This window comes from Orycteropus afer, unplaced genomic scaffold (genome assembly GCF_000298275.1).
Source record: "Orycteropus afer afer isolate SDZICR_OR568_19922 unplaced genomic scaffold, OryAfe1.0 scaffold00161, whole genome shotgun sequence".
NCBI lineage: Eukaryota > Metazoa > Chordata > Mammalia > Tubulidentata > Orycteropodidae > Orycteropus > Orycteropus afer.
This window is the reverse complement of record NW_006921748.1, coordinates 4,892,133-4,916,670: the sequence shown is the minus strand read 5'-3', so window position 1 is coordinate 4,916,670 and position 24,538 is coordinate 4,892,133. Positions and strand designations below refer to the sequence as shown.

The window sequence follows — 24,538 nt, the reverse complement described above, 5'->3', positions numbered from 1 at the left end:
TATTTTTTTCAAGTAATTTCCAGAACTCTCATATTATGTACATGATATTGGAACAAGCATCTCATTTCTTTGTCTATTAACAATGTGTACATTTAGAAATAAATATATACAATATTCCAAAAGAAATCCTTCAAGACCCTGTTTAAGAAATAACAGCTGAAGAAACTGAATTCAGGCAACATGTAGCATTTAGGAAATACAGGATCTTTAAGGCTAAATTTTCTTTTCCTCACTTGTTACTCTGACGTCTTCATTACAACACAGGTTGCCATGTAAATTGGTTTTCTTACTGAGCCAAGCATCTTGACTGATCAAGCCCAGTTTCATTTTCTCCAGTACTGCAAAAATTAAAAATAAATAAAAGAAACAAAAAAAAGAGAAAATAATTAACTTCACTATTCACAAATAAAGATAAGCAATAGCCTATAGCTCTAAGAAATGCTTTTAAAGAGACAATCACAAAATTCTTTAATAAAAATAAAATCACTCAGCTAACCTGAGTCCTTTTTTAAGGTTTCCATTAATGAATTATTTTGCTAATTGCTATCAAGAGGATTGTAATTAATCAGAATGCAAAGGATCCGAGATTGAAGATGAGAAAATGTTTGGAGGAGGGGGATGTTTGCTGACTTGTGAGCTCAATATACATCAATTTTTAAATGGCAGGGAAAAATCTCATCCAGCACTAGGAAGTCAAAAGTCTTACTAGTTTCTATGGTTATTAGTCAATATTTTGAGTAGTGGGTTAAGTGAGAATGAGTGCGGAACTTATTCCAAGCAAAGAACAAACATGTATAAGAGTGTAAAGAACTGTCATGGGGGCTGGAGACGAGCGTCAGAGCTACAAAGGAGATTCTTTGGGAGGGCTAGGAGAAGATGACAAAGGCTGGAAAGGATGGTTGAAGTCAAACTGTGATGGCTCCTCACTGACACACTAAGTGTAAACATTATCCTCAAAGAAATCTGGAAGCAATTAAACACTGCACGTGCACACGTGTGTCCATCTGTGTATGAGGAAAATGCTGCCACTCAACCGATGACAGCTAACGCATTTCCTGAATACGTCCCAGTGTCTGTGGCCATAGGACAAATTAGTAAAGCCACACAGCAGAGCCGGGCCCAAACGATTCAATTCCCTGTACAGTTGGAGAATTTTTAGAAAACAGTTTGATATGAAACAGAGGCAAAGGAAAATAACACTTGGTATAACAACTAATCTTACTAAAAGCAGTTAATGAAGCAAGCAGCAGCAAACCTTACCAAGGATTATTTGCAAGTGTTTGAAAATCCTCTTTAGAAAAGATAAGGAAATCAAACTAATATGGATGAAAACTAAACAGCAGGGCATTTCAACTGAAAATAATGGCATATTCTGCTGATGGCAGCTATTACAATAATTAACTAATCATAAGGCTTCAAAGCATGTGTCATAGAACAAGTACCTGTATTTGTTTTTCAACATCCCGATTTTAATGGGTAGTTCTACAGCAGTGATTGCAGTGTACCAGTCACCTCTGGCCAAGGTGCAAAATGTATGTTATCACATATTTAACATATTTATCTGGGATTAACTGTTCCCAGTGACTCATTCATTCAATAATATCTGTATCTTTCTCTCTATACATGTATGTACCATACTCTTCTGGTTGTTTACAAAGTAGATGAAAGGTTAAGGACAGAAAAGTTAAAAGATCATTTAAAAAATGTAAATTAAAAAAGTAAATGAAGAAAAAATCAAAAATTTGCTTCTCACACCAAAATCTAATCAAGTATGATAAATTAAATATTAGGTATATGTCATAAAAACCATACAATTATTATTTTTTATTTAGTAACTATTATCCATTTCTAGGAGCTCTGGTAGTGTAGTGCCTAAGGCACTTGACTGCTAACCAGAAGGCCGGCAGTTCCAACCCACCAGCCACTCCTCGGAAGGTTGGGCAATCTACTTCTGTAGTAATACTGCCTCGGAAACCCAAGGAGGGGTCACTATGAGTCAGGTCTGACCCGACAGCACATAACAACAACAACAATGGTATCTATTTCTAGAATCCTGAGTTTGGGTTTGATTCTAGGGTTTGTCATCTATCATTCTCGAGACAGAGGGAAGTTATTCAACCTGTGTTAGCCTGTAAGGAAGGTGCTCTGGTGGCACAGTGGTTAAAGCATTTGGCTGCTAATCAAAAGGTTGGCAGTTTGAACCCATCAGCCACTCCTTGGGAAAAAGATGAGGCAATGTGCTCCATAAAGATTTACAGTGTTGGAAACACTATGAAGCAATTCTACTCTGTTCTATAGGGTTGCTATGAGTTGGAATCAACCAATGGCAGTGGGTTTTGTTTGGTAAGCCTTTGAGGACTAAGGTACACTTGACTCAAGCCATGGCATTTTCAATCACCTCATATGCGTGTGAAACTTAGATAATAAATAAAAAAGACCAAAGATTTGATGCATTTCAATTACGAGGTTGGTGAAGAATAGTGAATATACCATGGACCAGTCCCTGGAGAAAGACAGCATGCTTGGTAAAATAGAGAGTGAGTGAAAAAGAAGAAGACCATCAATGACACGCACCGTCCTATAAGCTCACAAACAGCAACTACTGTGGGAACGCACAGGACCAGGTAATGTTTCACTGTTATACACAGGCTCACTGTGAGTCAGGAGCAACTCAACGGCAATTAACAACAGCAAGAAGCCTCTGCTTTCTCATCTTTAAAAGAAGCCTGGTGACATATCTACTTCACAGGGTGAGAATTAAACTAGGTAATAGAGAGAAACAACTTTACATAATTCCTGACACATTTAAGTGTTCAAAAGGTGATTATTGCTATTACTCTTGTTTCTGTTCTTAATGGTGTTACCACTTTTTCTAAGACTAATCCAAATAAATTAGGAATAGATCTGGGGCACAAAATGATAAAAAGGGGTTGCATCATAAACAGATGTTATTTACTTATTTAAGCCACTGGTAGGAGATAAACTAGCTCATTAAAAAACACTCTTGAGTTAGAGAATTTCTATTTGGCCACAGAATTCAAAATTTTGATTGTGTTCAATGAAATGTTTTATATTCATTCCTAATGGCAATGATCAAACTAAAATAACACCTATATAATATAAACTCAAAATGATGCTCTACTCTTTTTAGGTCATCATTTTGCATCAATGAAGTAGGATGGAACCTGATGTCCTAAAACAGTTTTTCCCACTATTTACATAAGAGTCATGTGTTTATGCAGCAAAATAAGGGGCAATGAATATAAAGGGAGGCTATTTTCCTTACTGAGAAATGCTCAGTTTTGGCTTTGTACATGGCCATGACAGTGACTGAGGGTATAGAGTTTTCAGCCTTCTGGGAATGATGAGTAAGTACTTCAGTAAATCAGGATTTAAAACTAGAGAGAATTCTATGTTACTCCAGTCTGACTTGTATGAGGGAACAAGAAAAAGGAAAAATGGTCAATTTGCAAAGAGAAATTCAGTTTTTTCATCATTTTGTACAAATAAGGAAGTTAGAGCACAGAGAATAAGAAGCAAGGGTAGGTCACCAAAAAAAATACTGGGAAGTGGGCACGAGTAATGTTAAAAAAGGAAAACATACCCACAGAAGAATCTGTAATTACACTTACATAGCTGAGTTCCCAATGCTTTAAACATGCAATATTTTATCAGTTCTATTTTGCATGTAGATACTCATGTATCTATGTCAGCTCAACACTAAATGCCTCTTAATATTTGCAGTGGGAAATAATAAACTCATAATTATAGTTTCATGAACATTTCTATTAGTAAGGACAATGATGTGTTTGTTACGAGAGAATCAGTCTTGATTAGAAAACTAAGGTGATTTTATTTTCTACTGTTTTCTTCACTTACAAGTAAGACTCAGAATAATACTACATCTAGGCATAAGAACTTTAAATAAGGTTATTAAAGAAAAAGTAACCAGAATTCTTGCGCAGGACAATTTTCCCTCCCCACAAAGGTATTTGCTGATGTGTGGCCTTTAAATAGAGCTTATCTTAAATGTATTAAATAAGACCAAACATCAAATAAAATTCACAAATAAATATATGTTATAGCATAGTCATAACTACATACAGTAGAGTCTGTAAGTGTATCTAAACTTTACTATTATCATATTTACTATTATTAGAAAGGTTCAAAAGAAAAAACAAAATTTTTCTGACTCATGGAAATGGTGACTTTCAAATAACTGAAGCATAATGGAAGAGTTAACACTAGCACAACAGTGTTTCTGTCAAAGGCTATATGAATATATACGCAAACAAATACAAATATGTTTCTGGGTCACTGGACCCAGGAAATGTTTACGCTATACCAGGGCAAGAAAGGGGCAGATGGGCTTCAATCGTCTTAGTTACCCCACTCTGAACATGTGGGGAGTGACTAGCTGACTTTAGAAGGTTATCTTCCTACAAATGCATGAGAGTAGAGCAGTTACAGTGGAAACAGGTCTTACACAGGGTTAGGTGCTGAAGTCAGCACATAAAGGCAAAATGGGTATAAGTGGAGAAAATTACCTGAAAAAAGCCCCTAAGAAGGTAACAGATTAGAGACAGGCATCTTTCAAAAAAGATCCAAATCAGGCGGCTTTCCCCTTAGCACTAATATAAAAATATTGTTTCTATGGCTGAGCAGTAAAAGGGGCAGATGGCTTGCACTTAGAGTTCATGCTGTACAGAAAAATGACAATATTCAATACTGGAATCATATTCAGCATGTTAAGATACTACATTATGGGAGGCATTTGGAAACCCAAAGACTTCTGAAGAAACACTGTGCACATTTATTAGGGAAAATATGCTCTGTGGGGGAAAGCTCAGGCACAATAACTACACCTTTTCCCCCTTTTTATTGTTCCTTTTTCTTTAACACCCCTCCTCGCTCCCCATATATATAGGTGAACTCCCTTAAAGGCCCACAGTTAAAAAGACTCTGTCTGGACCTGTGCTTTTCCTCCCTGAACACCACAGGGGCCAAGTAAAATTCTTACTAAATGATGGGGTTGATGTCTTGAGCTGGAACTTAAGATGAACTTTTTAATCCAATCTGTTCTTTCTTTTATATATTCAGTCTGGAAAAAAAAAAAAAACAAACAAACATTTCTAGCCCTTGTTAGTCTACCAAGACTCACAGTTAGCTAGATTTAATATGGATTAAGATTGATGGAAACCATCCCCCATTCCCTAGACTTCCACTAGGAATCAGTAAAGAGACAGGCAAAAAGGAAACAGTAAAAACAAGGAGGAAATGGACTGTAGTGTGAGAGACTACTATTGAAAAACCTAGTTTTGGAGCCATAACTGACCCAAACCACGTAACCTCTACCTTTCTGATATAGAAAGACTATAAATCCCTCTAAAGATCATTCCAGCATGAAGAAGAGTTCTGATGATGTGATTTCAAAGACAATGACCCAAATAAAAGTGTTTTGCAGTAGAAAATTGGTACCACTAATAGGTGAGTGTTGCTAGGCAACAAATATTGCAGTGTATCTCTACCTTTCCTAAGGAATTGCATGATGGAAGAAAATGAGCCTTTTTAGCATTTCAACATAACAGTTGTAGCTGACAATTTTTAGTCTTCTTTTAGAATATAATTTCCTTTTTACTCGAATAACTGTAATTGTTAACAAGTATCAGTCTATCTCCATTAAAAAGAATGGAAAAAAAAAACAAAAACTTAGTTCTATGATCCATATTGACTATTAGGATAAAATTAAAATTAGCAAGAGTAATATTGAGTCCTTAAAAAATGCTGTAAGTGATGAAAAAACAGATATTGGTCATCAGAATTCGAGTGCACATGTGATTTATTACTATCAATACTTGGACAATCTATATACAGAAATGTGACCGTTATCAAGGAGAAAAAACTCCTCTAGAGATTAGTTAAGAAATAGATGCACTTCTATGATCTTATAATTTGAAAAACTTAGGTGAAGATAAGACTTTATTTTCTAAGCAAGTCCCAGTGAAATTTAACATTGTTAGATTAATACTATTTTGATGTTGTTTCAGCTGTACAGTGATATGAGGCATAGGCAACATGTTTAAGGAAGCCTAAAAACTAGCATGAGCATTTATTTTCAAGTTCATCTCTTAGGATAAAGGACATGGGATAAGGAGTAAGTGAGGAAACATTTAATTTTTTATATGGGTCAGTCTCTTCATCTATCAAAGGTGGTAATGATAAAACTCATCTTGTAAGGTTGGAAAAACAAAACAAACTAAACTCACTGCTGTCAAGTCGGATCCAACTCATGGGTTTCCAAGGCAGTATCACTATGGAAATAGATTGCCCAACCTTCCTTCCAAGGAGTGGCTGGTGGCTTTGAACTGCAGAGTCTGATTGGCACGATGCCACCAGAGCTCCTTTGTAAGGTTTTAGTAAACATTATATGATACTGAAAAATGGGGCAGTGTTATATGAAGCAGTGTTCAAATAAACATAAAGTGAAGGTGTTGTACCAGAAACTGTCTGTTGTTACAGACTGGGAAGCTAAAATAGGATCTAAAAAAACTTTTCTACATAAACAGCTGGCCCTAGGAGATGGCCTCAAGGCCTCAGGCAGTCAGCTGCCACACCCAAGGCTGACGGTTGGTTCAAACGCACCAGCCACTCCCGCCAGGTAGCCAGCCAGGCCCCTCTCTTAGGAGCTCTGGTAGCTTAGTGCCTAAGGCACTTGATTGCTAACCAGAAGGCTGGCTCTTCAAACCCACCAGCCACTCCTCAGAAGGAAGATGGGGCAATCTACTTCCGTAGTGATACTGCCTCAGAAACCCAAGGAGGGATTGCTATGAGTCGGGTCAGACTCGAGGGCACAGAACAACACCACCACATAAACAGCCATGCTATATTAAACTTTCACTTTTACCAGTCTGTTGTTGTTGTTGTTATGTGCCGTCGAGTCGGCCCCGACTCATAGCGACCCCTCCTTGGGTTTCCGAGGCAGTATCACTATGGAAGTAGGATTGCCCAACCTTTTTTCCGAGGAGTGGCTGGTGGGTTTGAACCGCCAGCCTTCTTGTTAGCAGTCAAGTGCTTAGCCACTATGCTACCAGAGCTAATAATGTTGATTCTTAAGATACCTCTTAAGAATCATCCAGATATTTGCTCTTAGCTCTTGTTTCATGGTGCTATAAGGCCTGGTTTTGTACATTATTTTCTTACCAATAATTTATACTATAGCGATGACTATTGCACAACATGGTGAATGCAGTTAATGCCACTGAATTATATGGGTAAAAATGGTTGAAATGTTTTGTTACATATATTTAACCACAATAAATATAAAAAAAAAAAAAACTTTCATGACTCCATTAAGTTTATAATAAGCTAGCGCAACTTATTAATAAGCATTTATTCAGATAAGTTTCTACTGAAAATTTACTGAAGAACTTAAGACCAGGAACCTAGGAAACAGAATTCATGTATCTTTTCAAGATGTACAATCAATTACATTTATAAAATGATCTTCACTCTGGTGTTCAAAAGAATGCCCATCTCTACTACCAGTTCCTTCCACCATCCATTCTAATCTCTATGGAAAAAGGTACATGTCAATAACTCAGAAAAGCTGTCAATAACTCTGAAAATATCATTTGCTTAGCCTATGAATACATCTTTTTAGTGTTGGTATGGACTGCATTTCTTAACCTTCAAACTCCTTCTTTAGTGCGTCACCATTTAGCAAAACCCAGCAAGTGTTCAAGTCTCACCCAAGGCTAGACTCAAGATCACTCTCAGGCAGGATTTATGATCATCACTGAGTCCAGAGAACAAATGTACTTACGTTCGATGTTCGACAAGTTAGTCATTACTCAGAAATTTTAAGTAGAATGTGTTTTATAATTAATAATGCATGGAACATGTTCACTTTAGCTGGCTAGCAAGATCTCAAAAGGGCTTGACAAAAAACAAAACAAAACAAAAAGATGCCAGTTGGCAGGAGGAAAGAGTGGTTCTTGAAGAACTGTGGAGTAGTACAGGGAGAAGCTGAAGTAAAAACACATTGTCTCAGAGAACTTACCTGGGCAAACTTGTGAATCTGTTCTACCACTGCAGCAAACAGAGCATGGACACTTTCATCAATCAGACTCTGCATGTAGTGTACCGCCTCTTCATCAGACAGGTCTAGACGGAATTTATCTTGAACCTAGAAGACAAGAGTTTGTTAGTCTTTTTAATAAAGAAAAGCAGGGACATATTTTGAAGAAAAAGAATCAAACTGATGTAGATATTGTTTGCTATATCATGAGCTAATTCTATGCCCCAAATTATTCATAACTTACAAGAAAAGTTGTGGATAGTATTCGTTTGAGTGTTGTAGTTGACTGTTTTCGTTAACATGCTTTTGTTACACCCTATGCTTGCTGGCTGTAAATATGCCAAGTATGACAACAACAACAAACTAAGTAAATAGAAAACATGATTCAATTAGGTGCTTCAAATTTAAAAACCATTCTTTGAACATTCAAATATATGCTTTATGTTTTTATTATTTTTAAATACAGAACTACTATATAAGATTTAAATTGTAATATATTATTAACAATCTCCTTCACTGTATCCTTGTTATGAATTGCATAAATTTAATCATGTTCCTGTGATGATTCATTCTACCGGGCAGCTAACTTGGCTAAAATTAAACTTCACATTGTGTCCTCCCTGTGGTGAAAACAACCATTCAATTCTTTAAGCTTCTAATGCTGTTTTTTTTTTGTTGTTGTTGTTTTGCTGGGCCCCTGGGGTCTGCATAGTTTCATATTCAGCAAGGATTTGGGAAAACTATATGCAAATTGGAAGAGGGAGCTCATTTCCTTTGTAGTTTTGACTTTTCAAAATTTCTTGCTTTTCCTAGAGTTCTGTCTTCTTACAGCTTTTCAGTAAGGCTACACTCAAGCCTATATGGTGAGTGACTTCAAGCAAAAGGCAGAAACTCACAAATCTAATCCTCTCTACTCATGTAATAAATCATACCAATAGAATAACAAAACAAAAATCACATGTAATCTCAACACATGCATTAAAAAATTCAACAAAATCTAACTCCCTTTCATGATAAAACCAATCAACAAACTAGCAATAGAAGGAAACACCCTTAACCTGATAAAGGACATCTATGGAAAAAACCTACAGCTGACATAGTTAGTGGTTAAAGATGGGATGTTTTCTTTCCAAAGATCAAGAACAAGGCAAGCTTGTCTGATCATGTCAGTTCTATTCAATACTGTACCAATGATTCTAGCCAAGGCGATTAGACAAGATAAAGGAGTGAAAAGCATCCAGACTGAAACAAACAAACAAAAAGTAAAACTATCAAACACAAAGAAGTAAAACTATCAAACAAAAAAAGTAAAACTATCTGTATTCACAAGTGTCATGATTATGGATATAGAAAATACTAAGAAATTCATTGAAAAACAACTATTAGAACTAATAAATTCGGCAAGATTGCAAGATACAAAAAAATATGCAAAAATTAAGTGTATTTTCATACTTTTATAAGAAGCAAGCCAATAATGAAATGAAGTAAACAATTCCATTTACCACAGCATTAAAAATACTTAGCAATAAATGTAACAAAAAAAGTGCAAGACATACTCTGAAAATTACAAAAGTTCTGAAAGAAATTTAGAAAGACTTTAATAAATGCAAAAGAGCTCACATTGACAAATTGGAAGCTGTGACATGGCTAGGACTGCAATACTCTGCAAACTGCTCTATAGTCAATGCAAACCAGCTCAGCTGACTTCGTTGCAGAAACTGACAAGCTTATATAAAAGACTAATTTAACACTCATTAACAGAAAGAAAGCTTTTGTTTAATATTTAGCATCTCGGAAATAGTAACTTTCATTAAAGTAATAAAAGCAATGTTCTCTATTAAATTCATCGTACTCAGTGTATTAGAATTTTGAAAAACATCTTTTCTTTGTTCTGATTTCCTAATGATTTAATGACAAAGTGATATAACAAAAGAACAAGTTTAATACAGCAGAGGAAAAGGAAGAGTTTTAATCTAAATATTATTTTCTTGCTGAGTTCATCTGATTACTTAAGGGGCACTAGAATTTTAAATATTTCTTATCTAAATAAAGCCAAAAATTTAAAATAAAGAGCAATTAAAATTAAAACCGAATCATCCTCTAACTATTGCTAAAAGATAATCAATGCTTTAAATAATCTTTTATAATAAGATTACAATTTAATGACCACTATTAAAAAAAACCCTATAACACCAAAATACTATAAAAATGTTATTATGGCTTTAGTGTTTATTGATCTTACAGGCACCAAATATAATTTAATTTTATAGGTCAGCCAAAACAGATCTTTAGTTCATTTGTAACTGCTTGTAATACATAATTTTTCAGTTTGTTTTAAAGTTTAGTTAAAAATCAATTTAGAGGCTAAACACATCCACTTAATTTTTCAACACAAAATAGTAGATATTTTGTTAAATTACTTGGGACAAATGTTTGTGTTACAACAGTTATAAAAGGCTTCTTTTTAATTACTGAGCTAAAGGAAAACATGAATGAAAAAGCACTGTCAAGTGATCATGTTTATCACTTACTAAACTTAAACCAAGGAGCGCTGGTAGCGCAGTGCCTAAGGCACTTGACTGCTAACCAGAAGGCTGGTGGTCCAAACCCACCAGCCACTCCTCGGAAGGAAGGTTGGGCAATCTACTTCCGTAGTACTGTGGCCTTGGAAACCCAAGGAGGGGTCACTATGAGTCAGGGCTGACTCGATGGCACATAACAACAACAAACTTAAACCAAGGAACCCTCGTGGTGCAAGAGTTAAGAACCCATCAGCTAACCAAAATGTTGGTGGTTCAGACCCACCCAACAGCTCCACTGGATAAAAACCTGGTGATCTGCTTCCCTGAAGATTACAACCTAGAAATATCTATGGGACTGTTCTACTCTGTCCCATGGGGTCATTATGAGTTACAAACTGACTCCACAGAACACAACAAACTTAAACCAACCCTCTCTTGTATGTAATTATTTATTTTGAAGAGCGGTTCATATTATCAAAAAGCTAAGATTTAACACTCCTTGAAAATAAGTGATTGTCTTCTTTCAACACACTCTCCTTAATAACGTAGTTAATAATTTGCTGTCAAATACATGTTTTTTTATCTCAGAAGTTTTGTTTCCTTCATTTGCCAGTGTATTCTACATAAGTTGACAAGAAATCTTATTCCCCAAACACAAATTATAATATATATCTCTCTAATTTATTTAAGAAGAGCTGACTCCCACCATCTCAGTGAAGTCTTTCTTGGCTATCAAATCTAAAATTTCTAGCACCACCGCTAACCCAACAGCTCAACTCCCTCCCTTTCTTTTTTAAATTTTTTTTCTATAACGCTGATCATTATCTAATATAGTATATATTTTAATTACTTTATCTTGTTTCTCATCATCTTTTACTACAAAGGTAAGCTCTACAAGGGGAGAGAAATTAATGTTATTACCACAGTCCCAATACTGTGACAGTGTTTGATATATAGTAAACAGTTCAATAAACATTGTTGAGTGAATGAATAAAGTATAAAAATACACATTGGAATGATATGCTTACTCCTCAGGAGAAGGACGACCCTTACGACAGGAATGAAGGTGTAAGCAACTCAACACTAATCATAGCATTTCAATTCATTAATAAAAGAGGCTCTAAAGCAAACAGAAAAACACCAATGTTTGATAAATATGAGGAAGGGTTACATGGATGTTTGTTACACGAGATTGAACTACTTATCACAACATCTTATCTTGGGTCATTATTTAAATATTTCATACAAAAATGTATTAAGAAAAAAAGTATGATGTCTGCTCATGGTTGGAAATCAGTCTACCCACTGTGATCCTAGCACCATAATACGTTGCTTCTTTTATCAAACTGCATTATTCCATTAGACTACCCTGATATCCTTGCTCTAAATGATTAGTTTTATAAGATTGGAACCATTTTTCAGCAAGCTTCTTATAGCACCAAGCAGAAAGTAGCACTAACCTACTACTATAAGGCACTGAATTAATGTTTGTGCTTGATGATTATTATATACTTAAAATGTTAACCCTGCCTCAAATTTTGGGGCAATGGTGTTTTTAAGAAATAAATCTGGTTAACAAAACGGCTATGCATTCTATACATAAATAGCCAGTTTCCAAAAAAAATTAACAATATTTATATATACTAAAGTACATGAGGTCAGGGAATACTATACTTTATTGTTGTTGTTATGTGCCCTCAGGTCGTACCAACTCATAGCGACGGGTTTCCGAGGCAGTATCACTAAGGAAGTAGATTGCCTCATCTTCCTTCTGAGGACTGGCTGGTGGGTTTGAACCGACAGCCTTCTGGTTAGCAGTCAAGTGTCTTAGGCACTACACTACCAGAGCTCCCTCCCGTACTTTGTTAGGATCACTCAAATAATTTGATTAATCTGTACCTCTTTGAAGACTTAAAGCTCAAGTGTACTCCTGTTTCTCTTAGATGCCTTCCATGCATGAAGCCAAAGCAAAAATTTACCAAGTAAGTAAGGTCAATAATGTTTACTTCGTCAGTGTAAGTTTACTTCTACTTCTCGTAAATAAGTCAAGCAATATGAAACATAAATTTTAGCTCATGCCAGGATAACTTTCCAATGTTATTATGACTTTAATGTCAAGTTTATGCTTCATTTGATTATTTCACATTCTTGATAAAGTATAGCAGAAAGCAAAGAAACCTCTTATGAAATACCCTTTTGGGGGAGATGATGGTGAAATGCAATTTTTTAAGGTTCACGTAATTGAAACTAGAATAAATAGCTAGGGAGGACTACTCTACAAGAAAAATGACTGACACACATGCTTTGCCCTTCCTTCTTTCCTTTTTGCCCCATAAAATGAACTGGTTCGTTTTTAAAAGATAGTGCATAATAAGATAGCTAATAATAAAAGGGCATTATACTTAATGAAATCATGCTCTTCTAAACAGAGAGAAAAGAAAATTTAATAAAGGGTAAGAACAACATAATTGACAGAAGAGACAGAAAAAAATTCAGTTTGTAAAATGCTATTGGAACTTTCCTCAGTGACTTCTTAACAGGCATGAAGTCAGGAAGAATGAATGCATGGCAAAGATAAATGGGTTTAACGATAAAGAGCAAAACTAATCACAAATTCAACAGATGCAAAAAAGACAACTCTTGAAATCTGGTGCAGTCATTGACTGAAATTCAGGAAAATTTTATCAATCAATGGTATTTCTTGATAGATGAGCTTTGTTGTTGTTAAGGGCCGTCGTCAGACCCGACTCATAGATTGCCCAACCTTCCTTCTGAGGAGGGGCTGGTGGGTTTGAACTGCCAGCCTTTTGGTTAGCAGTCAAGTGCCTTAGGCACTATGCTACCAGAGCTCTTTTAGTAAATGAAAAAAAAAATAATGACAAAAAATAATACACAACTGAAGCTAGCGTGGTGTATGTATTAATTTCTTATTGGAGGAAGAAAGAATTTTTTTTTTTTTTAATTGAAATAGTGCTGGCTAAATAAAAGAATAAATGGAACCCTAATAAGGACATAGAAGACTGGTGGTTCAAACCCACCAGCCACTCCTCGGAAGGAATATGGGGCAATCTACTTCCGTAATGATACTGCCTCGGAAACCCAAGGAGGGGTCGCTATAAGTCAGGTCTGACTCCATGGCATATAACAACAACAACAACGACATAAATTCACTTAAGTGGTTAAACAAGAAAAATATTTAAATTAAAATCTCTCCTATTGTTTTCAAAGACTTATAAAATAATGAAAGAGATAAGCCTCATTCATGTTGAATTCACAGAAGTATCCAATAATGGCTAGAGTTGGTTACAATCAGAATTTAAGCTTTTTGGTGCTAATTATAATTTTCAACCACCAGAATAATACCATCCCTGAGACTGATAACTACCTTTCAGATAAGTTTATTCTCATAAATTAACAAGCTGTAATATCTTTCTTTGGAGGACAGTACTAATAATTATTCTGATATTTAAGATCATGTTAAGTTACCTCTGGGAAAGCAAAGTGCTTTAGAACTCCCCCACAAAAAACAAGCCAACAAAGAAGAAAATCAGAAAGTAATTCAGACAAAAGTCATTAAGTCTGTTGCCCTTCCTCCCATCTCTGTCAGAACCCAAGGTAAGGTAGCTTGGTAACTGTTTCAGATGACCTCAACTTTTTAGGACAAAAAGCAAGAGCTGTAGTAGCAAGATGTCTCTCCAGATATAGTCACTTATACCGTGGTTGTGGGCAAGCCTGAGAAGGGGACAGAACTGGCTGTAGAGAACTTGGGGAAGCTGCTATATTCTGGAATGTGGAAAAATAGTGACAGCTTCTCCCAGTCAAGTTTTGTTGAGAATATTATCTCAATGATGTGACATATAGTGCCATATGACAATGACATTTAAGATTCTGCCACACAAAAGTTATTTTTCTTAACTTCTGTTACTTAGGAGTCTAGGGTCCATGACTTCAAGAGGAAATGGATTGTTAAAACTCTAACACTGTTCAGATATGAAAAATAGATTATGATATTTGAGGATGTTTAAAAATTACCTTCTTCACAGTTTTATCTGGTTCAAGAGCAATATCTGGAATATTTGCATCTACCATCAAGGAAAACAAATTCAAAATCAGATTAGAATACCTACAGGAGAGTGGGATAGAAAAAAAATTAGCAATGAGTTAGAATTTTCCATTTCTCTGTCATATCAACAACACTCCTAGATATTATGGTACTTGGATCTTTATAATGATTACTATAACTCCAATGAAAACTGAATGTGAGATTGTTCATCAGATGTTTCAAATGAAACATAAGACTTGCAAAATTATCTAGACCATTTCTGGGTACCATGGCATTAACAAACCTTTGGGGCAACCATTCAATATGACATTGTTTTCATTCTTTAGTATACCCACTTCTCATTTATTGACATGGTTAAGTTCCAAAGACTAGATCATTAAGCAAAATCAGTGTTATGTGAGTCAGGGCTGTACCCCATCATTGACACAGTGCCCCCCAACTCTAGTCACTCACTGCCCATTGGGATCTCCTGCATGTCTCAGGATGCAAGTGGTGCAGAAGACCACCCTCTGCCACAACTGGGGAGCCTTTAGGGACTAGGGGTGGTGGTTGTTGGGTGTTCTCTGCTGTCCACTCTCTCCTGCCTTCTACCCTGGGCAGGGACCCTGCTCGTCCTCCGTCTGCCCCAGCCCCAAAGCCCTGTGCAACCCCCTTCTCAGTTCTCCCCACTGACCTTCCAAGCACCTTTAGCCCCTTGCTCAGCATCCTCCTGCCCACCTGTGACCTTGTGTCATCCCACCATCATCCTATACTCTCTGTACCCAGGCTATGATGTTGCAGACAATTGGGACAAAGCCTTCTGTGACTGGTCAGCAGCCATCTGTCATATGACCTGGTTGTTGCCAGGGCCTCTGGTATGTCATTTGAGGCAGTCCAAAGGGGGTGCTTCAGGCCTGGCTGCAGACCCGTGTATAGTCCAAACCATAGGAAATACTGTCTAATAATTTTTTCAAAGTTGTTGTAAATGAAAAATGTCAGATAATGAGACAGTTGATAAGTGAGGAGTAGGTGAGAAGAGAAGAGAAGAGAGAGATCTACAGAGAGAAGAGAGAGATCTACAGAGAGAAGTGATCAAAGGAGAATTTACTTTACCCCTAATTAGCATTTTATTAAACAATGAAGATCTGCTGAAGATATGTTTGCCAGACAATGACAAGAATCTGCTACATCAGACTAACTCAGTGTGATACACTACATAAATGAAAGGGAAATAATGCCATCCATAATCCCTCAGAAGAATCCTCCAGGGATACGGTATTCACAATTTTACGAGTCACTCCAGTCACTGGCCTGGATATACATTCCTAAATGGAAAAGAAAATACCTAGTACTTTACTGAACTAAAAACAAGCAAGATATCTAAATGATGATATTTTTGGAATATGCTGGCTTTTGGAAGGTTTAGCCTTAAACTCTCCTTTCCCCAAAGAGATATTTCCCCAAAGAACGTTATTGTTCCAGATGCTCATTTTCACAATTGCAGCCTAGTGAGGAAAGGCTGAAGTTAAGTCTGCACTAGGACACATTACTGCCTGCTTCACAACACTTTCCTCTTGGACAGTTATGGTGTGGGTGGCCCCTTCATAGCACTGGAGTGGTGATGAAGATTCAGGTTTGATTCTGAGGATAGATGTTAAGGAAGTTTTGGATGTTAAGTTAAGGAAATTTTGCTTTAGGCAATGATGATTTTTAGCTGGTGGGATAGCTGGAGCTGTGTGTCAACTTGGCTGGACCACGATTCTGTGTGGTTTAAGCTGTTGTGATGTGGTTATTCCCATGATGGGATCAGACGATTTTGTTTTGAGCAGCCAATCTACTGAAAGGGAGTTTTCCTAGGGGTGTGGCCTTCTTCCAGTGTATCTATGGACATCTTGGAAAAGAGACATTCTTCTGTGGATCAGGATTCTGTTGTGTTGCCTACAACTGTCTGTGAGTGAACAATCCACCATTTGGCCTGGAGATCTTGGATTCGGCATTCGTTGGAGTCAACAGCCAGTACACTGCCTGTCAGCCTTGAGCTCCTCAGCCCCTGCAGCTTTAAGAGTCAGGAAAAGCCTCCAGCTTGACATTTGATCCAGAAATTTTAGATTTGCCAGCTTCTATAAATGTGTGAGCCATTTTCCTAAGATAAATTTCTCTCTATATACATATATATAAACTTTACTGGTTTTGTTTCGCCAGAGAACCCAGTCTAACACAGACGGGCTTAGTAAAAAGGTCAATACAAGGAGAGTTAACACCTAGGGAGTGGCCATATGGCTCTAAATGAGAAGAACAAGTGCCCGAGATGCTAGGGCAAGAATGGATCAATCATTCCTGTGGATGATAACCTCACAACAGTTCTCATGAAAAGGAAGATGCTCAAAGATTCCAATGTATGAGAGTGACAGGGAGGCAGGTAGATGACAGCAGTGTGTAGTGCATCTGATAGTATGATCGTTAATGGAGGTGCACATGTGTATGTATCTTTTACTTGTTTAAGAAGGCAGGGGAAAAAGTGGTTTGTAAGTGTTCATGGGGAGTAAGAAGGGCACCAGGCCCATTTCTAACCTCCCACCTCAAACCTGGTATGTACAATATTAAAATAAAGAACAGGATCCACTTTAGAGGTCTGCAAAGAATGTGGTGTTAGTAGACCACTGCTGTATATGTTAGTATGTTAGTATGGTGTTAGTAGACCACTGTTGTATGTTATGGGGGGGAAAAAAGATGCTCTTTCAACTAGACCTCAATTATTCACACTCTACTTTGTTGATCATATAGTTTCTCCTCAATCTTGCTTTGGGACAATATTAGGAATGTGTCAAAAGTATCACAGAGGAGGGAATACAAGGCTCAATTTTGAAAGGATGTCATCAGTGGTTCTCCAATCTAGCTTCCGATCAGTTTCACTTGGGGAGTTTCTGAAAAATATCAATGTCTGGACCAATTCTAGACAAAATAAATATGATGGAGCCCAGGCTACTAGATTTAAATAAGTTCTCCAGGTGAGTTTACTAGGCAGACAGACTCTATGTTAAAACTTCTTCTTTCACGGCTTTTCTTAAAGGCAAACATTAATGCTTTCTGGATTATATCCTGGCTTAAAGTTAACCCTCATGCCCCTATCATAAAAGTAGAGGAAAGGAGAGTGTAAATAAAGAAAACATCCAAATTTGTGGGTAATCTGTCTCTGCCTTAACTGTGCTAATATTGTTTACATCTGCTGCCATTACCCACATTTTTCATTTCAGACTGAACAAGTTTAACCAAAATCCAAAACAAAACCAAACTCACTGCTGTTGAGTAGGATCCGACTCACAGCAACCCCTCCTTGGGTTTCTGAGGCGGTATCACTACGGAAGTAGATTGCCCAATCTTCCTTCCGAGGAGTGGCTTGTGGGTTTGAACCACCAGCCTTTTGGTTAGTAGTCAAATACCTTAGGCACTACACCACCGGAAGTATGTATTCAATACGGTAGTATTCAACATCCTACTCAGAAAAAAAACAGATTTAATAATTACTAGAAATCTTTATAACCATTATCAAAAGACAGTACATAATTAAATACAAAACAAAACAATAGACAGTACAGAATTAAAAACAAAAACAAAGTCAAACAAAACAAAAAATGACAGGGTGAGGAAAATGTGCTAAATTAAGTCTAAATAAAGATGAAAAGAGGAATTTAATATAATTTGAAATGTTTGAAGAGTAGGTTGAATACACTGTTCAAAAAAACCACATTCTTTCTCTTACCTTATGAGTAAGCTGAGCCCCATACTATATACTGGTCATAAAAATAATGACCTAAATTTTAGCAAAAACCTTCAATACTAAAAATAGGGATGCATTTAACTACATCAAATGAGGTTCTTACAGTGGTTCAGAGAACTATTTCTCTTATAGTCTCTTCACTTTGCATGTGACAAAGATCAGAGTGAGACCCTGAAAAATTATTTAATAATTGTACTATAAGGAGGGAAAAACAATGTCATTAATGATTGAAGGTATTACGGTCAACAAATTCACAGAAGTCTGGTGACTAGACAATAACTTCTGAGAAATGGTAAAAACCTCATTTGATTTGGTTAACTGCATTCCTATTTTCTGTACTGGAGGCATCTAACTAAGAATTTTTCTTTGACAATTGTTCAACAGGGTATGTGGCATAAACATGGTTAGGGGGAAAAAAAAAAGTTTTCCTTGACCACTTAAGAGTCACATTTTTTTCCATATTACTATTGCTGCCATGAAAGCTTGTATTGGGCCATCTACTTCCATAGTAATACTGCCTCGGAAACCCAAGGAGGAGTTGCTATGAGTCGGGGCCGATTCGATGGCACATAATAAAAACAACACCAATTAATTACTGGTCCAATATATATTGACTGATAAACTGACGATAGTGTATTTTATTACATGAAAACCCCAACTCCATAAAATATGTAACTGTAACTTAACTTAGTTCAAAAGGGATTGCCCTGCTAATGTGGTCTAGTGTTATTCAATGGTTTCTTGTTGAAGAATTTGATCAGTAATCAACAAAAACTATAGAAGAAGGCTATTGGTGGTATCTACACACCTCAATAGTAAAAGGATCAACCAACCTTAGTCCCAGATGAGCTTTTGAGTACCAGGTTAATTCTTACATCCTAAAGGCAAGTAACTGAACCTTATTTGAAAATACAACACTAACCAATAAATGCTGATCAAAATATTAGGGCCTAGCTGAGGTTAAGTGAAGTACAGTGGATTTTTTAAAAATAAAAAACAAAGCAAATTTCACAAAGATTTGGCATATGATTGTTTAGATTAATCCCTTCGTGACTTTTCTTTGTAATGAAGAGAGGTTAACTTGGCTTCTCCATCAATAACCTGCCTCTGTTTGCTCATTCTACTGAATTGCTACTAATCCATTATCAATGACAGTTTATAAAGCACATTGTTTTCTTTCTGCTTTCACCAAGATAGAGTCTTTGACAAGTCTTGAGCTATCATTTCCTATCACCTTGCCTCTCTCCTCACTGACATCATCATGGTTCTATCTACTTTTCTACAGGCTTTGATTATTTTAAATGAAAAATCCCAGCTATTGCAGCAGTACTCCTACCTCTCTGAAAGTGCTTCTGTATCACCAGGCAAATGGAAAGAGCACTGATCTTATTGGTATGCTTTTAGCATTTCTGGAGAGTAAAATTGAGCCACTGTGCCGCCTACAAGAAACATAATGTGGCACTGTGTAACATGCATGTCCAAGGGTGTGACACACGCAGAGACTGAATTAAGAATGAAGGCCTAATCAGTCATTGCCAAAAAAATAAAAGGGATAGCAGCTCAACATCACCTGGGAACTTGACTTCAACCAAGACCTGATCAATCAGAAAATCTGGGTTCAAATATAAATATTGAGGGTTTTTCCTCAATGAACAGATATTCAGGGTCTATCTTCCAAGCACTATATAAGGTACTAAGGTTATACAAACTAGCAGAACCCACATGGACAGAACAACTCATTCTCCTTCAGTGATATTTTCACCTGGAAGAACACGCAAGTGTGTTGCTTGGGCTGGGATATTCTGCTGGACTAAGAATATTAATTTACTTGAGCTGCAAAAGGGGCTAGAGTCAAATGATCCTGCCATTTGTGACTAATCACCAGCACCATGTCCTGAATTTAACAAACGACTTTTTGTTTTCCCTGATGACATACTGATGTTCAGTCCTAAAGCAAACTAGGACAGATGAAGCAGAGATATAGTGACACTGGAGACAAAAGAAGGGATAGAGAAAAAGCAACAATTTTTCAGCAGAATAACTGATGAGGTACTTAGAAAAAGGAGACAAAATTATGTGTACCATTTACTTTTCAGTTACTTAACTAAACTCTGCAATGTTCCCTCCTCTCCTTCCTGAAGAACAACTAAGAATATGGCTGGTACAGATGCTAACAAATGAAAGTAAATTAACTAATTTCACTTTAAATAAGTCAAATTGTTCACCTTTGCTAAAGAAGTAGGAAGCCTGCCAGGGAAGACAAGAACTCAATGTGGCGATTATAATCCTGCAAGACTGGGGGATTTATCACTATCTTATTTCTGTCAAAGCACACATAGCACATTTCATGACAATGATGTCCAGCCACTGATTTTCAAGCCTCTGTGTTTACCTAATCTTGTGCGATTCCAACTTCCTATTTGGAATAACAATCAGATAATCAGTGAAGAAGAAAGAAGGTTTAGCTTTTCTTCCCTTGATATCTGACTGCTTATCAAAATAGATAGGAAATGTACATAAGAAATATTATTGCCTCTCATCCAAATTGGTAAGGACAAAGTAAACTATTCCTGTTTGCTGATGGTATGATCCTATGCATAGAAAACCCAAGAGACTCAGTAAAAAAACCTAGTGGAACTAATCGAGAGAGTTAGCACAGTGGTAGGATATAAGATCAACATGCAAAATTAGTTGGATTCCTCTACACCAGGAAAGAGATTGCTGGTCTCTCCTCATCCAGATCAAAGAAGAATGAAGAATGAAGAAAACCAAAAACACATGGAAACAACTAGTCTCAGGAACTGGTACACCATGCAATCCTCAGCCTATATGACTATGAGACCAGAAAAAATAGATGGTGCCCGGCTACCACTGTCAACCACTCAGAGGGGGAATCTATATAGGAAATCCAGGATAGAATGGGAGAACAATGTGGACTAAAACTCAAAATCATTAGGGAAAAAAAAAAAAAAAGAGAGAGACCAGGTTTGCTGGTCTGATAGAGCCTGATGGAACCACTGAGGCCATGGCCCCTAGTTGCCCTTCAGGTCTGCAATTGAACCCACTCCTGTGGCTTCCAGCCAAACAAAAGACAGGCATACGAGCTGAACATTTATATTAAGTAGATACACTCCTTGAAGGGATCAATTATGGGAGAATAGAAGGGCTGTGTATGCACAGGGAGACAGCTCAGGGGGTAAGAGTGCATGGGAGGGAAGGGCACATGGAGGAGGTGGCTATGAGGAAGAAATGGGAGGAGAGCTGTTGTACTGTGGGAGTCTCAGTCAATGACATGAGACAAAGTATATGTGAACTGCTGTATAGAAGATGAATTTTCTCTGTAAACTTTCACCCAAATCACAATAAAATTAAAAAAATAAAAATAAAAATATTATTGTCTGTGTCACTCTGAAAGAGAGTGATACTAAAGAATGTAAACATTTGGACAAGTCCTCTTGCTCTCTGAAATGAATTTTCTAAGAACGTGCATGTCAAGCAAACCAACATACCTTCGAAGGTGGAGAAAAGCCGTGTAACACTGCTTACGAAACTCCTGGTACTGTTCGCTCTGAGTGCCTCCCATGCCTTCCACCATTTCCTTGTTCAGCTTCATTGGAGGAGGAAGAGGCTTCGGATCCCGACCCAGAATATATCCAAAGTCTATGTGGAAGAGTTTGCCTGGATGTTGACAAGAAATTCATTTGTTTCCAGAATTATCTTAGAGAAAGAACTGGGAAGGGGGTATGTCATACAACTTCCATAAGCAGCAGTTCTTCACAGAGTATTAGTTCATGATAAAGCCCATTAAAATGCATAATCCTCTATCTCAGTTGTGGCAGTGGCCTTCAGAGCATATCCTAGTTCATTTTATTCACATTCATTCAAATGAAGATATGATTAAAATCATCATAGGAATTTTAATTTATTTTAAATCCTATTTTTAGATCTCCTGAAGCAAAGAGAGTGAAATCTGGACCACTTTTTAAGGTATTAGTAGAAACTGTTATCTTGTAACAAACGTCTCATGCTCATGTTTAAGTGGAGTGTCCTTCATATAGTGGAAGACTATTACTTTTATTTAACTATTCCTCCAATGAACCTTCCTTTAACTTATCACTATTGTGGGGGGGGACGGACCCAAATATCAAATTATAATGTCTGCTTCATCTGAACCATTTTCAACTTGTCTGTGTCACTCATTACTTACAGACTAGGAAACCAACCACAGTCTTCACACCTGCCAAAAGATGACAGCTGCAGCATCCATTAGGAGAAAACTGACAGCAATAATCTAAATTCATAGAATAGAAATGTAAGAATGGGATAAGTCATCATGCAGTATGATTCGCCACAGAATGTGCACAAAGCATCTTGTGATTTACAAGTAGGTGTAAAGTAGGAATACATTTTAACACATCTGTCACGGATTAAACTGGGTCCTCCCAAATTGTGTGTTGTAACTCCTAACGCCAATACTTGTAATTATAATCCCGTGTCAGAATGGTTTTGTTAGATTAATGAGGCAGTATAGGGTCTGTCATAAAATCAATCACTTCTGGGATATAAAGAAGATTAGACAAGCAAGCAAAAAGCAGAGATGGGGGAAGAGTGATACCAAGCCACCTGAAGACTGCTCAGGAACCAAAGCTCAAAAGAAACAAGGACCTTCCCAACAGAGCTGACAGAGAGAGAGAACCTTCACCTAGAACCTGAACCCTGAATTAGGACATCTATCCTAACAACAAGAAAATAAATTTTATTTTGTTGAAGCCACCCACTTGTGGTTTTCCTGTCTTAGCAGCACTAGATACTAGGACAACGTCTCACGGGCCACACAGGCTAACCTCTGCTTAGATTTATGTCCGTTTTGTCAACTACTGTATTCCCAGTCCCAGAATAGTTTCTGGTGCATAGTAGGCACTCATTGTCGAAGAATATTATATTTAAGTTTATGTGGTAACTCATTCTCCATCTTGTGTTTGGGAAGATTACAGTCTTTCCCTAAAGGAACTAGCCAAAACCGTTCCTTTTTTAAGCGAACTTACTGAGTCTATGGACACTTCTACCCTCTTGCAAAGTATTTTCACCTATTGACTGTATCCATTACAATGTTAGCTATACCTTTTATCTACCTCTTGGATTACTGACAGTAATCTATAAATTTTATACTCCATCATTAGGTTACTACTAGAAATATAAGCAGAGATGGTGCAGTGTAATAAATTACCTGGTATGGCTTTTCTAGCCATAAGTGTTTGTAAACTCTGTGGTGGAATTTGCCATGAGCAACTGAGTAGGTCCTGATAAAATTATCCACCTGGGGTATTTCTCTTGAGAGTGGCACAAAGCAATCTTCTGGGAAGTTCTCTCTCAGGTCTATAGAATTCTTATGTTGGGAGTGGTTAGTTTGGTCACTCTGCCAGGCGCAAAAGAAGGCCCTCCTAGGGGCAAAAGGATACTCTCTGACTGCTGGCTGAAAAAGACGTGTTGCTGAATGAAACGTGCTCCTGAGAGACACACACTTGCTGAGAGAGAGATGTGAGAGACACACACTGCTGAGAGAAAGAGAAGCGAGAGACACATGCTGCTGAGAGAGAGACTGTTGGTTGCTAAGCGAGATGGCTGGGTGTGAGAGACTGGGTGCATTTCTGAACTTGAGTTGTAACCAGCTGCTTCCCTAATTAACCCCAAAATCTGTGAGTTCTGTGTGGCTACTATAGCGAATTATCAAAACAGAGAGGTAGTGGGTGCTGGGGGAGGAACAGTTGGTGTCAGGGTTGGTGAAAGGGCTGGAGGGAGGCAGCATATCTGGCCTCGTAGGAATAGGCCTTGGGCTACTGATGGTGATTCTGCCTTCCTCTTATGGGGTTAGAGGAGGTCAGAAGATGCAGCCTCCCTGCCTCTTTGGCAGATGATCACAGAACTAACTCTGACTATAAGACAAGGAAGTCCCAGCTTAACAGTGATGCATAGGCAAGCACTCTGAATCGATAGTAAAGCTGTCCTATAGTACAAATGACACTGTCATATCTCACTTGTGACACTGACAAAGTTACTTAGCACCTCCACAACCTCATTTCTTAAACTACAAAATAAGGTTAATATTGATAACTACCTCA

At 37.2% G+C, this 24,538-nt stretch overlaps 1 protein-coding gene across 1 annotated transcript in view; it reads right to left on the bottom strand.

Annotated features, from left to right (window-relative positions):
* Positions 1-213: 213 nt before the first annotated feature.
* Positions 214-24,538, bottom strand: part of PIK3C3 (phosphatidylinositol 3-kinase catalytic subunit type 3) — a 185,243-nt gene continuing 160,918 nt past the window's right edge. The window contains exons 22-26 of the mRNA XM_042781733.1: positions 21,929-22,097; positions 14,632-14,722; positions 8,060-8,185; positions 4,346-4,439; positions 214-338 (exon numbers count right to left, since the gene is read on the bottom strand). Of these exons, the coding sequence (XP_042637667.1) occupies positions 214-338; positions 4,346-4,439; positions 8,060-8,185; positions 14,632-14,722; positions 21,929-22,097 (605 nt within the window). The remainder of the gene's footprint in view (positions 339-4,345; positions 4,440-8,059; positions 8,186-14,631; positions 14,723-21,928; positions 22,098-24,538) is intronic.